This window comes from Pseudomyrmex gracilis, unplaced genomic scaffold (genome assembly GCF_002006095.1).
Source record: "Pseudomyrmex gracilis isolate BER0280 unplaced genomic scaffold, ASM200609v1 scaffold_83, whole genome shotgun sequence".
NCBI lineage: Eukaryota > Metazoa > Arthropoda > Insecta > Hymenoptera > Formicidae > Pseudomyrmex > Pseudomyrmex gracilis.
This window is the reverse complement of record NW_018020667.1, coordinates 1-12907: the sequence shown is the minus strand read 5'-3', so window position 1 is coordinate 12907 and position 12907 is coordinate 1. Positions and strand designations below refer to the sequence as shown.

General features: G+C 29.8%; 4 protein-coding genes across 8 annotated transcripts; 3 read left to right on the top strand and 1 right to left on the bottom strand.

Moving 5' to 3' along the window:
- The first annotated feature begins 185 nt into the window (after window positions 1-185).
- LOC109855208 (aspartate aminotransferase, mitochondrial) lies at window positions 186-2919 on the top strand. Its single transcript, XM_020429152.1, has 8 exons — window positions 186-459; window positions 829-985; window positions 1069-1197; window positions 1262-1483; window positions 1815-1971; window positions 2073-2171; window positions 2257-2573; window positions 2759-2919. The coding sequence occupies exons 1-8, from the start codon at window positions 371-373 to the stop codon at window positions 2879-2881; spliced, it is 1293 nt and encodes a 430-aa protein (XP_020284741.1). The 5' UTR covers window positions 186-370; the 3' UTR covers window positions 2882-2919.
- A 1919-nt stretch (window positions 2920-4838) lies between these two features.
- LOC109855201 (ubiquitin fusion degradation protein 1 homolog) lies at window positions 4839-6775 on the top strand. 2 transcript variants are annotated; one of them, XM_020429130.1, is made up of 5 exons: window positions 4839-4988; window positions 5103-5223; window positions 5307-5461; window positions 5965-6516; window positions 6682-6775. In XM_020429130.1, exons 1-5 carry the CDS (start codon window positions 4986-4988, stop codon window positions 6751-6753), a joined length of 903 nt encoding a protein of 300 aa, XP_020284719.1. In that variant the 5' UTR covers window positions 4839-4985; the 3' UTR covers window positions 6754-6775. The 2 variants fall into 2 exon arrangements, with proteins under 2 accessions (XP_020284719.1, XP_020284717.1); XM_020429128.1 differs by lacking the exon at window positions 4839-4988 and having other exon boundaries at window positions 5091-5223.
- Window positions 6776-6927: 152 nt separating this feature from the next.
- LOC109855202 (vacuolar protein sorting-associated protein 29) lies at window positions 6928-9671 on the bottom strand. 2 transcript variants are annotated; one of them, XM_020429131.1, is made up of 4 exons: window positions 9462-9671; window positions 8937-9128; window positions 8524-8771; window positions 6928-8365 (listed from the first exon to the last, which is right to left on the bottom strand). In XM_020429131.1, exons 1-4 carry the CDS (start codon window positions 9462-9464, stop codon window positions 8248-8250), a joined length of 561 nt encoding a protein of 186 aa, XP_020284720.1. In that variant the 5' UTR covers window positions 9465-9671; the 3' UTR covers window positions 6928-8247. The 2 variants fall into 2 exon arrangements, with proteins under 2 accessions (XP_020284720.1, XP_020284721.1); XM_020429132.1 differs by having other exon boundaries at window positions 8524-8759.
- A 258-nt stretch (window positions 9672-9929) lies between these two features.
- Window positions 9930-12325, top strand: LOC109855196 (zinc finger protein 429-like). 3 transcript variants are annotated; one of them, XM_020429117.1, is made up of 9 exons: window positions 9930-10135; window positions 10255-10342; window positions 10539-10717; window positions 10800-10922; window positions 11061-11231; window positions 11315-11485; window positions 11581-11670; window positions 11758-11972; window positions 12090-12325. In XM_020429117.1, the coding sequence occupies exons 3-9, from the start codon at window positions 10592-10594 to the stop codon at window positions 12136-12138; spliced, it is 945 nt and encodes a 314-aa protein (XP_020284706.1). In that variant the 5' UTR covers window positions 9930-10135; window positions 10255-10342; window positions 10539-10591; the 3' UTR covers window positions 12139-12325. The 3 variants fall into 3 exon arrangements, with proteins under 3 accessions (XP_020284706.1, XP_020284704.1, XP_020284705.1); XM_020429115.1 differs by having other exon boundaries at window positions 10800-10970; XM_020429116.1 differs by having other exon boundaries at window positions 10535-10717; window positions 10800-10970.
- Window positions 12326-12907: the final 582 nt, after the last annotated feature.

Here is a 12907-nt window from a genome sequence, read left to right as displayed (position 1 = left end):
TTTACACAAGATTTTTACACAAATTTTTATATAAAAAAGGGATTGAAAACAAATAATTATCTGATAAGACGTGCAAATTAAAAATTAAACTATCTGAAAGATATTTGTATTATCAATTTTATCTCTTTATGTTAAAAAGAAAAAAAAAGATCAAATATATTGATATAAGATTACGTCAGAATAATTGCGCTGATAACGAAGATATACGAGGATTCTTTACTGCATTTTGCGCTAATCATGTGACATCTAACGGCGGAATTTATTCTTCTTGCACATACGGTCCTGGTCTGCTTCCATTTGCTATCCACAACCAAGAGCACATTACGTTTAAATTTATTAAAAACAGTATTTTGTAAGAAGTATCATAAATATGGCGCACACCGTAAAACTAGTTGCGACGAGCTGTAATTTGTTGAAAAATACTTGCAATCCCGTATCGATGGTTGTGAGATTGTCTAGGTAAGATTCCAGTATGATATAAATGACCTTTATGTCCTTGATAATATTTTTGCACTGTTGTTACAATATTAAAAATCTTTTTGTTTTGATGTTTATATATAAACACTTATTTATTGTTTAATTCATGTGAAGAAGCTATAACAAACATATAGTTAAAAGAAAATATTTTTCTATATGGACGATTTTGTAATTTGTCCAGTAAAATTTTGTTTCAGTCTATTTAAAATTGTGTATTGTAAATTTCATCCTCTTGTTTTTCTCATATAAAAGGAAAAATAATTGTGATTTATATTACCAAAAGATAATAACAGAAAGCTATGCAGAATAACAAATTAAAAATTCTAAAATAATATGTATGATGTATTACAGTTCATGGTGGTCTCATGTGGAAATGGGACCACCAGATGCTATTCTAGGAATTACAGAGGCATTTAAGAAAGATCAGAATTCAAAAAAGATCAATTTAGGTGCAGGTGCTTACAGAGATGATAATGGTAAACCATATGTTCTTCCCAGTGTTCGTAAGGTTAGTTTATAATTGAGCTGGCAATTTTGCAAAAAGAAATCATACACAAGTACATAATTGTTATTGGATCTTTCTTTTGACAGGCAGAAGAGAAGATTCATATCAAAGAAATGGATAAGGAATATTCTGCAATCTCTGGCAATTCTGAGTTTTGCCAGCACAGTATTAATCTGGCTCTTGGAGATGGAAATGAAGTTGTTGCAAGTGGACTGGTAAATATTGAATGATAAATGTAACACGCACCTTTCTCTTAACAAAAAATACTTCTTATTATAGAATGCAACAGTTCAAGGAATCTCTGGAACTGGTTCCCTGTTTGTGGGCGCACAATTTCTATCGCGTTATTTTCCTGGAAACAAGGAAATTTATTTACCTACTCCATCATGGGGAAATCATAGCCCTCTATTCAGACTTGCTGGACTTACGGTCAAATCTTATCGTTATTACGATCCTAACACTTGCGGCTTGGATTTCAAGGGAGTAGTAGAAGACATATCTGTTAGTATAAAGTTTCTAAAAAAAGAGTTAACTATTACTCCAAGTTTTAACAAGTTAACCAAAAATATTGGAATTTATTGTGTTGAAGTTAAATGAAAATTAGATGTCTGGAAGAGAAAAATAAAAAGCACTGAGAATAATTGTTCAATTAATGAAAGAGATTAATAATATTTACATATACTAATATATAAAAAATGTTTGATGTTCTAGTGATAAATGTGTTTAATATATAAGTAATAACATTTTTTTGAATTCTTATGTGATAATCTTGATATTATTTTGTATTGTCAAAAAATTTAATGTTTTTACTATCGAGTGTCTTTATTGACAGAATATTCCTGAGAGATCTATTATTCTCTTGCATGCATGTGCTCACAATCCAACTGGTGTTGATCCCAAACCAGAACAATGGGCAGAGTTATCTACTTTGATCAAAAAAAAGAATCTATTTCCATTCTTTGATATGGCCTATCAAGGTTTTGCCTCAGGTACTTGTGAACTAAAAACTACTAACAAATTCTATTTCTTTTTAGTATTTCTTAAAACTTTTTTTTACAATTCTTTTTTAAATATTTTATTTTTTTTGTAGGGGATCTTACGAGAGATGCTTCTGCAGTTAGATTATTTACTAAGGAAGGTCATAGGATCGCCTTAGCTCAATCCTATGCCAAAAATATGGGCTTGTACGGTATGTGCAAACAGAAATATATATGAAATCAAATATTAACAAAATAAAAAAGATCAAGGAACTAAATTCTTTAGTGTCTATTCAGGTGAACGTGTTGGAGCATTCTCATTGATAACATCTAGTAAAGAAGAGGCTGCTCGGACTCTATCGCAAATAAAAATTCTGATCAGGCCGATGTACTCTAATCCGCCGATCAATGGAGCTCGCATAGTCACCGAGATTCTTGGCAATCCAGAGCTGCGAAAGGAATGGCTGCATGATGTGAAAGGCATGGCTGATCGTATTATCTCAGTTCGTACAAAGTTGCGGGATAATTTGAAAAAGAATGGCAGCACTCGTAACTGGTCCCACATTACCGATCAGATTGGAATGTTCTGTTACACTGGATTAAAGCCAAATGAGGTAATTTTTCTCTTTTTCCATTAAAATAATATTAGTTGCTTACGTTTTTTAAATACAGAGCTTTTTAAATGTACACATTACAACAATTTTTCAAAATATATTTAAATAAAATCGCTTAAAATGTGCTTTACTATATATAAAAGTTTATTATCGATTTCTATTTTTTAATTCGATTTTTTTGATAGGTGGAAAAACTAACGAAAGATTTCAGCATTTATTTGACTAAGGACGGCCGAATCTCCATCGCCGGTGTAACATCGAAGAATGTGGAGTATCTGGCACACGCAATGCATGAAGTTACAAAGTAAAGAAAACAATGGATCTAGAACAGAAAGTTACGAAGTAATTTTTATAATAAACCGATCACAGTCTATTCATCCAAAGCCATACAATAATCAATATATACACAGTATATGATCTATTTTATATGAAAGACAGAACTATTATATTTGAGCAATTTATTAAAGCATGCTATTATGAGATCACAACAAACAATATGGCGAATAAATACAAAAGCACACATAACAGATATAAATGCTCTTAAAAATACATGTTAATATGTTTTTATGTAATCTAGAGAGATTTACAAAATATTTGGAAATTTTATCTATCACTAAGCGAAATACTATTTTGCAAACCAATATTTTGATTATATTTTATATAACTTATACATACATGTGATAATGTGTGTATCAATGTTTCAGAAAAAATTTAATATTGTTTTGTAATATTTTTGTATAATATTTCAAGTATTTTTTTCTTCTCTCTCAGTCATTGATATTTTGTGATTTTTTGAGATTATAAAACATACCTACATATGTGTACATGTACACACACATATATATATATACACACATATATATATGTATGTATATATATTTATATATACTAATAATAATATTAATATATATATAGATATATATGTACATGTGTGTGTGATATAAAATATATATATTTGTGTGTTTTTAAAATTTGTTTTGTGTTCTATTAAGAAAATATAATCTTTTTCGAGATTTGTTAGTATTTTCAATGTGTATTTTGTTATGTAAAGAAGTTGTGTATTAATTAATTCTCTGACAGTGCGTTCTGAGTTACTTTTGAACTATAATTTTGGTAGTATAATTGCTCAAAAATTTTCTCCAAAAGTTTTTAACCAAACTTGTGAGTCAAAACTTTCTCATCAAAGTCTGCTGTGTCAGAGAATTAATAAAGAATTCGTTTTTTTCCTTTAGATCTATATAAAATGTAATTAAATTGTAATTATAATTATAAAATATATGATGAAGTTAAATTTCTGTATGTGTTCTTCACAAGTCATAATTTTTCTTCTCTTGTGATATATGATTTTTAGAATAAATTTTACACTAGCAAATGTTTTTCTTATACTCACACGGTAGTTTTTCTACATTAAATTATAATTATAACATTGACAGCACACACAATAATTCAAAAATTAACGAATAAATAACGAAGTGGATCTTAAAATTAAATTGGAATAAAAATTAGTAAGTTGAGCACAGTCATAAAATAAAAGTATATGACTTTGTCGGTCTCCAGTAAAACTACAAGTTCATAAAATGTATTGAAAAAAATCTTTACAAAGTCAATACACAAATAACATCTTCCCCAACACAAGATGAAGTGTCAAGTTGCGCAAGTTATGTGAGACATAAGGAAGTTTACCAGTTCAAAAATTGTTTAAAGATTTTTTTCGTTTATAATTGAATTATGAACGGGAGTACAAGTTTCCTATTTTCCAACTTTTACGGCATTGGCCTAAGTTAACGGTTACGTCTATTAATATTTATAAAACAATACTAATTTTAAATTTTTTTAATAAAGAAAAATATGGTCTTAGTTTCTTAGTATCTCAGACATAATATTGATATAATAATTTATATAAATATATGTTAATGTAACCTCATGTACAATAACTATGTTCAATTGCTATAACAATATATGTATAATTATTATCTAAATTATAAAAAGAAAATTAATAGGTTGTTGAACGGTATTGTTAATTTTAAACTGTTAAATATTATAAAAGTAGAAAATAATCATATAAATAATTAAATAATTCAGTTAAAATGGACATAGCATGGAATAAAATCAAGCAAATTGGACATTACATTTTATCTCCTGGTTTATGTCTATGATTTATATAGTTTATGCCTGCAAAACGTGGATAGTGGCGCTCGAGAACGGGAATATGTAAAATGCGTCCATGGCCGCTCTCAGACTTTTCTTGCTATTACTTGCATATAGTATGTGTGTGTGTATGTGTTGGTGTATGTATGTAATTCTGTGTTTTTGACGTTGAGTGTATATAATAACAGTGTCAAATTTCTTTATTCTTTCTCACAAAATTCACACTATTTTTACAGAAAACATTCTATAGAAAGATTACCAAGCATGGTAAGAATCATAAAAACATACGAGAAGGATGTAGTTACGATAAAAAAAATTACTTTTTGAAGATACAAAAGAGATATATAATGAGGTTAAAAATTTGTTAAAATGACTTTTCAGTTTCAATTCGGGTTTAACATGTTCCCGGAAATTCCGCGGCCCTTCAATACCCAATATAAATGTTTCTCGGTCTCAATGTTACCCGGAACTTATCGTCAGGATGTCGAACGTGGTGGAAAAAGTGAGCAAACATTTCTAAAAAAAATTCTATAATATAAATGAAAAAGATATTTTTTGGAATATGTAATCCGTTTCTTCGTTTAGTAATCATGCCACCATCTGCTCTGGAACAGCTAACCAGGCTCAACATTATTTATCCGATGCTGTTTAAGTTGACTAATAAGAAAACAAACAGAATTACTCACTGTGGTGTGTTGGAATTTATTGCAGACGAAGGCAAAGTCTACTTACCTTATTGGGTTAGTAAAGCATTTCTTCTTAAAGAAAGTGTCATACAAGATTTAAATCTAATAAAAACATTTTTGTTTAGATATGTATCTTGTAAACCCTGGACATTTATCTCATGTAATTTTTTATTTTGGTTAGAACATTGCAAAAACTCTAAAACTTCATTTTAGAAGCTTTATTCAACATTTTATATTAAGGAAATAACATTAGTTTTGATATATTTTTTAATCTTTTAGAAATTCTTCCACAAATAGGGTAATAAGATTTTTTCAATTTTAAGAATTGCTTAGACATTACTGTCCAAAGTTTACAAAATTGGAGTTAAGAAAATGACAATTTGGTAGTATAATAAATTTATATGTGTGTGAACATAAAAGTCCAAATATATGTGAATAGTTGGTAATATATTTATTTATAACATTTTGCTATATATATATATATGCCTATGTACATATATGTACACAATTAGTATAAATAAATTATATAGCTCTTCTTATTTATTATTATTCTTCAGATGATGCATAATCTCTTACTGGAAGAGGGTGAACTACTGAATGTAGAAAGTGTATCACTACCAGTAGCAACATTTTCACGCTTCCAGCCACAATCAGAGGACTTCCTGGATATCACAAACCCGAAGGCTGTACTAGAAAATGGTCTGCGCAGCTTTGCCTGTCTGACTACAGGCGATGTGATTGCTATCAAATATAATCAGAAGATCTATGAAATGTGTGTGCTAGAGACTAGACCTGGTCCTGCAGTTAGTATCATTGAGTGTGACATGAATGTAGAGTTTGCACCACCAGTCGGTTACAAAGAACCAGAAAGGGAGACAAAAAAAGAGAATGATGAGGTAGAAAATCTGGCTGATTTGATGCCGGCACCAACTGGCTTTGTGCCTTTTAAAGGTGAAGGCGTCCGACTAGATGGTAAGAAGCGCAAAGACATGCTTAAGCAAGAAGCTGCCACCGCCAAGCCAACCTATGTCCGAGGAATACCTGATTATGATTATCAGATAGGTACTCTCAGGTTTCTGCGAAACATGAAGCCAGCAAATAACAAAGATGTGAGTATCCAAATTATAATTAAAATAAAAATAATAGATAACTTATTTTACGTAATATATATATAATCTGTTATGCTCTATTATTATAATCTGCTTATTTATAAATAATATGTACACTCTTATCACAGAAATATAAATTTATATCTTGCGCATATATTATTCCAGACAAAAGATCCAGATGAATTTAAAGCGTTCACTGGCGAAGGGTTCACTCTACTGAGAAAATCGAGAAAATGATAAAATAATAAACCAGTTAATTTTATTTCAACACATAAATAAATTTTGTAAGAGTGCTTGTTGTGGAATGAATGGTATTAGTTAAGAATGCATGTTCTATCCTTGAATACTGTGTTCTTCATTTGTTATCCCAAAAGTAGTAAAAGAAGGTGATTTCACTTGAATTATTGACACTCAAATAGTGTCTTGCTATCTGAATAAAATTTATACGCGCTTTCTCGCTGTTTTACCGCATACTTTTCTTTAGTTTAAAAAATTTTGAAAGTCTTTTTATCGGGACAAATCTTTTTTTCTTTTATTTTGGATAGGGAGTTTTGGTGTTGTTTGTGTGACAAACTGAAAAGAGACAATGCATCAACAAGTGAAACAATAAATGCCGTTTTAAGTATAATTTTAATTAACTTTTATCATGATGTATTTAAAATATAAGAGATATACTGTTTTTTGCTAATTCGGGAATAGATAGATGCAAAAGAAAACACTAAGAATTTTGCTAATTTGCTTAAGCAATTAATACCATATTTTAGATGGTAACTCACGATTCGCTTTTATCAGACAAAGTAAAATCGAAAACATAGTGAAACTTCCATAACACAAAAAATCTATATGTAATAAACATTTTTGAAGTGTGTGTACATATATAAAACTTCGAGAAATATATATATATATAAAATTTATATGAAATTCTATTATTTGTTTTTGATATTATTTCTTTCTAACTCTTGCTGCGTTTTGGCGCGCTTTTGATGCTATAAACACACTTGGCTATTTGTGGAGCAGCTTCGTAGTGCTAACAAAGTAATGTTAACGTTATTGTTTTTGCATTGCAGCGTCATCACTCGAGATTTCGAGATAAGATACGATATACTAATAGCGCTTATAAAGCCAAAATGTTCTCAAACGCTGTGCGATTATTTTTTGCTTTCATCCGCTCGACTTGAAGTGCACGTTATTTAACTATTTCAATATTTGTTGTGATTTCACGCAAAATTGTAATTCATTGCGGTATCAATACGATTATTTTCAATTGTGTTTGTCATGGTGCTTACACTCACAAAAGTCGTTCGAAGAGCTTGTAACTGAGCGTCACAATAACTCCCCGAACAACTAAATTAGCATCAGCAAGCGTCTTGTAGCGCGCAAACGCAGCCTCTGTTCAGATTTTTAAAGTTTTTGTTTTTTATACTACAGCCATAAAGTATAACATCAAAAAAATTTGATATTTTCTTTAAATGTATTACGTGTATGTAAATTCGTAAGAAAACTTTTTATATATACAATATCGATTCAGTTTATTTACAACACCCTACGATGCAATAAATCACGCTTAAATGCTATTTAATTCACTTAAAGATTACAAATATTCCGTAAATATTGCGTAAATATTTACGTGCATAGTGAAACTTTTCTTGAATATTTTCATCCTTGACAGATATATATATTATATATCCAAAGTGTATATTATACATATACCGAAGATTCTAAGACGACTTTCTAACTTTTTTTATATTCAATTCTCTCCACTTTAACTTCATCTCCAACTAGCTGATACACGTAAGTGACCACTGTTGAGCTCTGGATGTCCATCAACACAAAAGACGGAATTACCGATCTTAAAAAAATCAAGCAAGTTACAATAAGATTCTCTAAAGATTCTCTAAATTTTCAAAACTGAGGTAATTGTTTATAGAGCACAGTATCCTACAAAAATCTCTTATTTTCTAAGAACACCTACATGTAATCCAATCTATAATTTAAAATGAAACTTACGTATCCAGAGGATTGTAAGCTCCGGTAGCTGACCCAGGATTGATGTAAAACTTATTTTCATGTTCATATGCCTCAAACTTGTGAGTATGTCCAGATATCAGAATGTCAACATCCAATTGTCTCTGTATCAACGCTAAAGATTCTGGATCACCCCATGGCACCACTTGATGCCCATGTGAAAGCCCTATTCTGAATTGACCTACAGTAACTACTTTTTGTTCTGGGTAATTCAAATTCTGTAACACAAACTTTTCTCTTTCTTCTGTTTCTCTTCTTCCTGCTTTATATTTTACTTATATTTTTTACATTAAGTTATATTTCTATTATATTTTACTATTTTATTTTTCCCTATCTCTTTTACTTTACTTTCATATCATCACAAGTAAACAAAATTGTTGATCAAAAAACTATACCTCATCAAAATCTCCTCTGACTACATGCACATCACTGGCCAAAGTTTTGAGGTAATCATAGGATTCCTTTGTACAGAGATTACCAGTGCACAAAATATGCTGTATTCTACCTGGTACTAACAGCTTTTTGAATTTACTGGGAAGGCTACTACATCTATGTGGAATGTGCAAATCACCCAGTACCAGGACAAGCTGCAAAAAATTGTTACCATTTATTATTTAATATACACCGAATGTAATTCCGTCAGATATTATATCACCAATCTAAATTAATTTAGAAATCTATCATATATATTTTCCCTACAAGAACCTTCAAATAAATTAGTAAACATAACATACAAGATTTTTGATATACGAGACAGAAAAATATATTATATATANTATATAATCAATTAATAAAATTAAATAACTTACGAAATAGTTACTTTATTTGGTTCGAAATAGTTACTTCCTCTTATGAGGTTAGAATAACGCTATAATAACGCAACTAATCTTTGAGTGGGAAATAAACTCTACATCACTCACCATGATTTTGTTAGATAAATTCTTACACCTCAACAATTATAATCGGTCAATATATCAGTGACTACAATTACAGCACAGATAAAGGAGAAACGTCAAACAACACACCGGAAGTATACATCGTCCCTACACACAGCAGGAAATATTCGAAATTCGAGATCTTGAGTTGAACTATCGATAGCTGTCTCACTTATACCTATATCAGAGAGAAGATTGAGAGCGGTCAGACTTATAAAGCCTGTTCTACATTAAGAGCCGTCTACAATGGAGAGTTGTAGGCCGTAATAGTAAGAAATTGACAAATCACAATCGATTATTCTTCTGTACTTTGTCTGTGATTGGTCAATTTCTTGCTATTACGGCCTACAACTCTCCATTGTAGACGGCTCTTTATGGACCTGGTCGCTCTCAGGCTTCTCTTTGTTTTAATATACTACTGGAGTCTTTGTCTCGGTCTGACTAGAGGCCGCCACCTACTAGATAGCGTAGCGACAGCCAAATTAGAGTTTAGCCGTTGCTTCATCATTTTTTTCAACATATTTGTTGATAAGTTATTAATAAAAACGATAATATATATTTGAATACGAGCAAAAAATATGTAAATATTTAATAGTAAAAATTCTCTAAGTTTTAGTTTTAAAAAGTTCTACTTTTTGCACAACAATTATAAAGTGATGGTAAGTACTTTTTATATGACTATCTCAAGAAGGTTATAAACAAGCTACTTTTATGTGACGGTTGTGTGAAAAAAAATCTACGAATACGTACATTCATCTAACCAATTGTTTTTGTGTAGATTACAAAAACCGTATAAAGAATTTATAACAATCTTCTGATGGTATTATGTACTGTAAACGCTAAAACACATTATATATGTGTGTAACGTAAGTACTTCAAAAAATACACTAAAGTATATTCCATGTTATTCTCTTTCATTTAATATCTTGCCATTTTTCTCTCTCTTTCTCTTTTTCTTTTCCTTTTCTTCTATTCTGCTCTCCCTAATTTTATCATGTAATAAACGATTAATTTTTATAATGTAATAATTTATAATAATCAAGTAATTCTTTTTTAAGATAGAAGTGTGTCAAATTTTTCAAATTAGCACGAAATTTATTTATTACTTGAAAACAATGCATTTATCTCCAAAGAGAATGCATAAATGTACCATATGTGAGAAATCTTATGTATTTAAGACTTCCTTAAGGCGGCATTCTGCAATTCATACCAAACCAGTATCAAGCTGGGATCAATGCCCAGTAAGTATCTCAATATAGTATTTGTAAAATGTTATTGCATCAAATTTTCATAGTGACAATATTGTATATTGTTCTTTTTAAGGTATGTGGTAAACGTTTTTTGACAAAATGTCAATTACATAGGCATGAAAAAGTTCATTCATTGTTGCGTCCGTATGAATGTGACATATGCAGAAAAACTTTTAAAGGGAAGCGGAATCTACAGGTACACATTGAAATTCATTTTTCTCATGGGAAACCTTATAAGTGCGATGTAAGTTTTTTGATTGTATTCATTAAATATATTATGCACCGATTTCTTAAAGTGACAATAATGTGTTATTTATTTTTGTTTTTTTTTAAGACATGTGGTAAATATTTTGCGAGAAAAAATCTCTTATCTCTTCATAAAAGAATTCATTCATTATTGAGTCCGTACGAATGTGACACATGCAAAAAAACTTTTAAAACTAAGCAGAATTTAAGGCAACATATTAAAATACATTTTCCTCGTGAGAAACCTTATCAGTGCAATGTAAGTTTTTTCAACTGTATTTGTAAAATATATTGCACATTAATTTCTCAAAGTGACACGAATAAAGTATTATTCTTCTTAAGATATGCAATAAAAGTTTTTTGAAAAAAGACCAATTAGTTGGTCATGGAGCAGTTCATTCATTGTGGCGTCCGTACGAATGTGACGTGTGTAAAAAAACTTATAAAAGTAAGCGAAATTTAAAGCAACATGTTGAAGTTCATTTTTCTTGTGAGTCACCTTATTTGTGCCCGGTAAGTTGCTCGATATAGTGTTCATAAAATGTATTGTGCATTAAAGTTTTATGGTCGCATTACATTTTCACATTGCGTAATATATTCTTTTGAAGCTATGTGATAAGAAGTTTCCGTTCAAACGCCATTTTAATAATCATATATGGAGACATAGCAAAATTCAGTCTTCACGTTATTTGTGCCACGTAAGTTTTTCGCTTGTATTTTTATATACAGTATAATTTCGTACTGTGTATCTCAAAGTGACAATAACGTGTGTTATTCTTTTCAAGGTATGTAATAAATATTTCGAGTCACAATCAAAGTTAAATCGTCATAATAGTAGTCATTTGCAGTACATATGTGACACATGTGGAAACATTTATAAACACAAATCGAATTTCGAGAAGCATAAAATATGTCATGAAAAGAAATCAATTATTGAAACAAGGAAAAAACTGAGGAAAGTAACCATTCATGGTTTCACAGTTTTCATAAAAAGTGAAAAGTAAGTTTTTAAATTTGTGTATATTATAATATTTAATTTTATTATACATATAATTTTAAATATATATAAGGTTAAATGTAATTGTTTTTATTATATATACACATATATATGTTTTAGGTCAGAAAAGGCGTGTGTAAATAAGCAGAAACGTTTCTTTCGATCTTGATTGTTACCACTTTTATCGCGATGATGAGTGAACGTCTTTCAGTGATATTTCTTACAATTAGATGTGTTTCTCGATTCATGTCATATATATATATAGTAGCTGTTATCGCAGTAATAGATTGTGTTTACTGACAGAACATGAGAAAATAAAAATAATAGCGCGCCTGTGTATATATATATATATATTTTTTTATTTTATTGTATATATAAAATATATATATATATGTATTTATTTTATATGTAAAATATATTTATATAATATGTATAAGTATTACTTTTGAAACATACACTCTGATATTGCTCATAGACATTAAAGCTTATTATTTGTTGCAAGATGTAGTAAACTTTTTGTAACAACATTTTTTTAATCAAACATAAGTATTTGACTCAATTTATATTAGTAAATCCGAACTTATGTACTAAATACGGACGAGGTTTCTGATTTCGATCAAAAAGTGCATGCAAAAAAATTCACTCACGTACATATGAAATCCCTTTAGTGGCAGAATATATAATTTTTTTTTATTTTATTTACTTATTTATCTATGAGATTTTTTTACTTACCTATAAAGTACAAGTTACATTGTGACTCTTTTATTAGGCTGTAACAGAACTCTAATTTTCCGCTATCCTTCCTATATTAAAAAAAGCATTTGGACCGAGAAGTGCACGTTTGGAGTCGAATATATCGCACCTATTGTTGCCTCTTTTCCGCGTTGCCGATTGGTTAGTTGGTTGATCGAGCCGAATCGAATCGGGGTCACTGACCT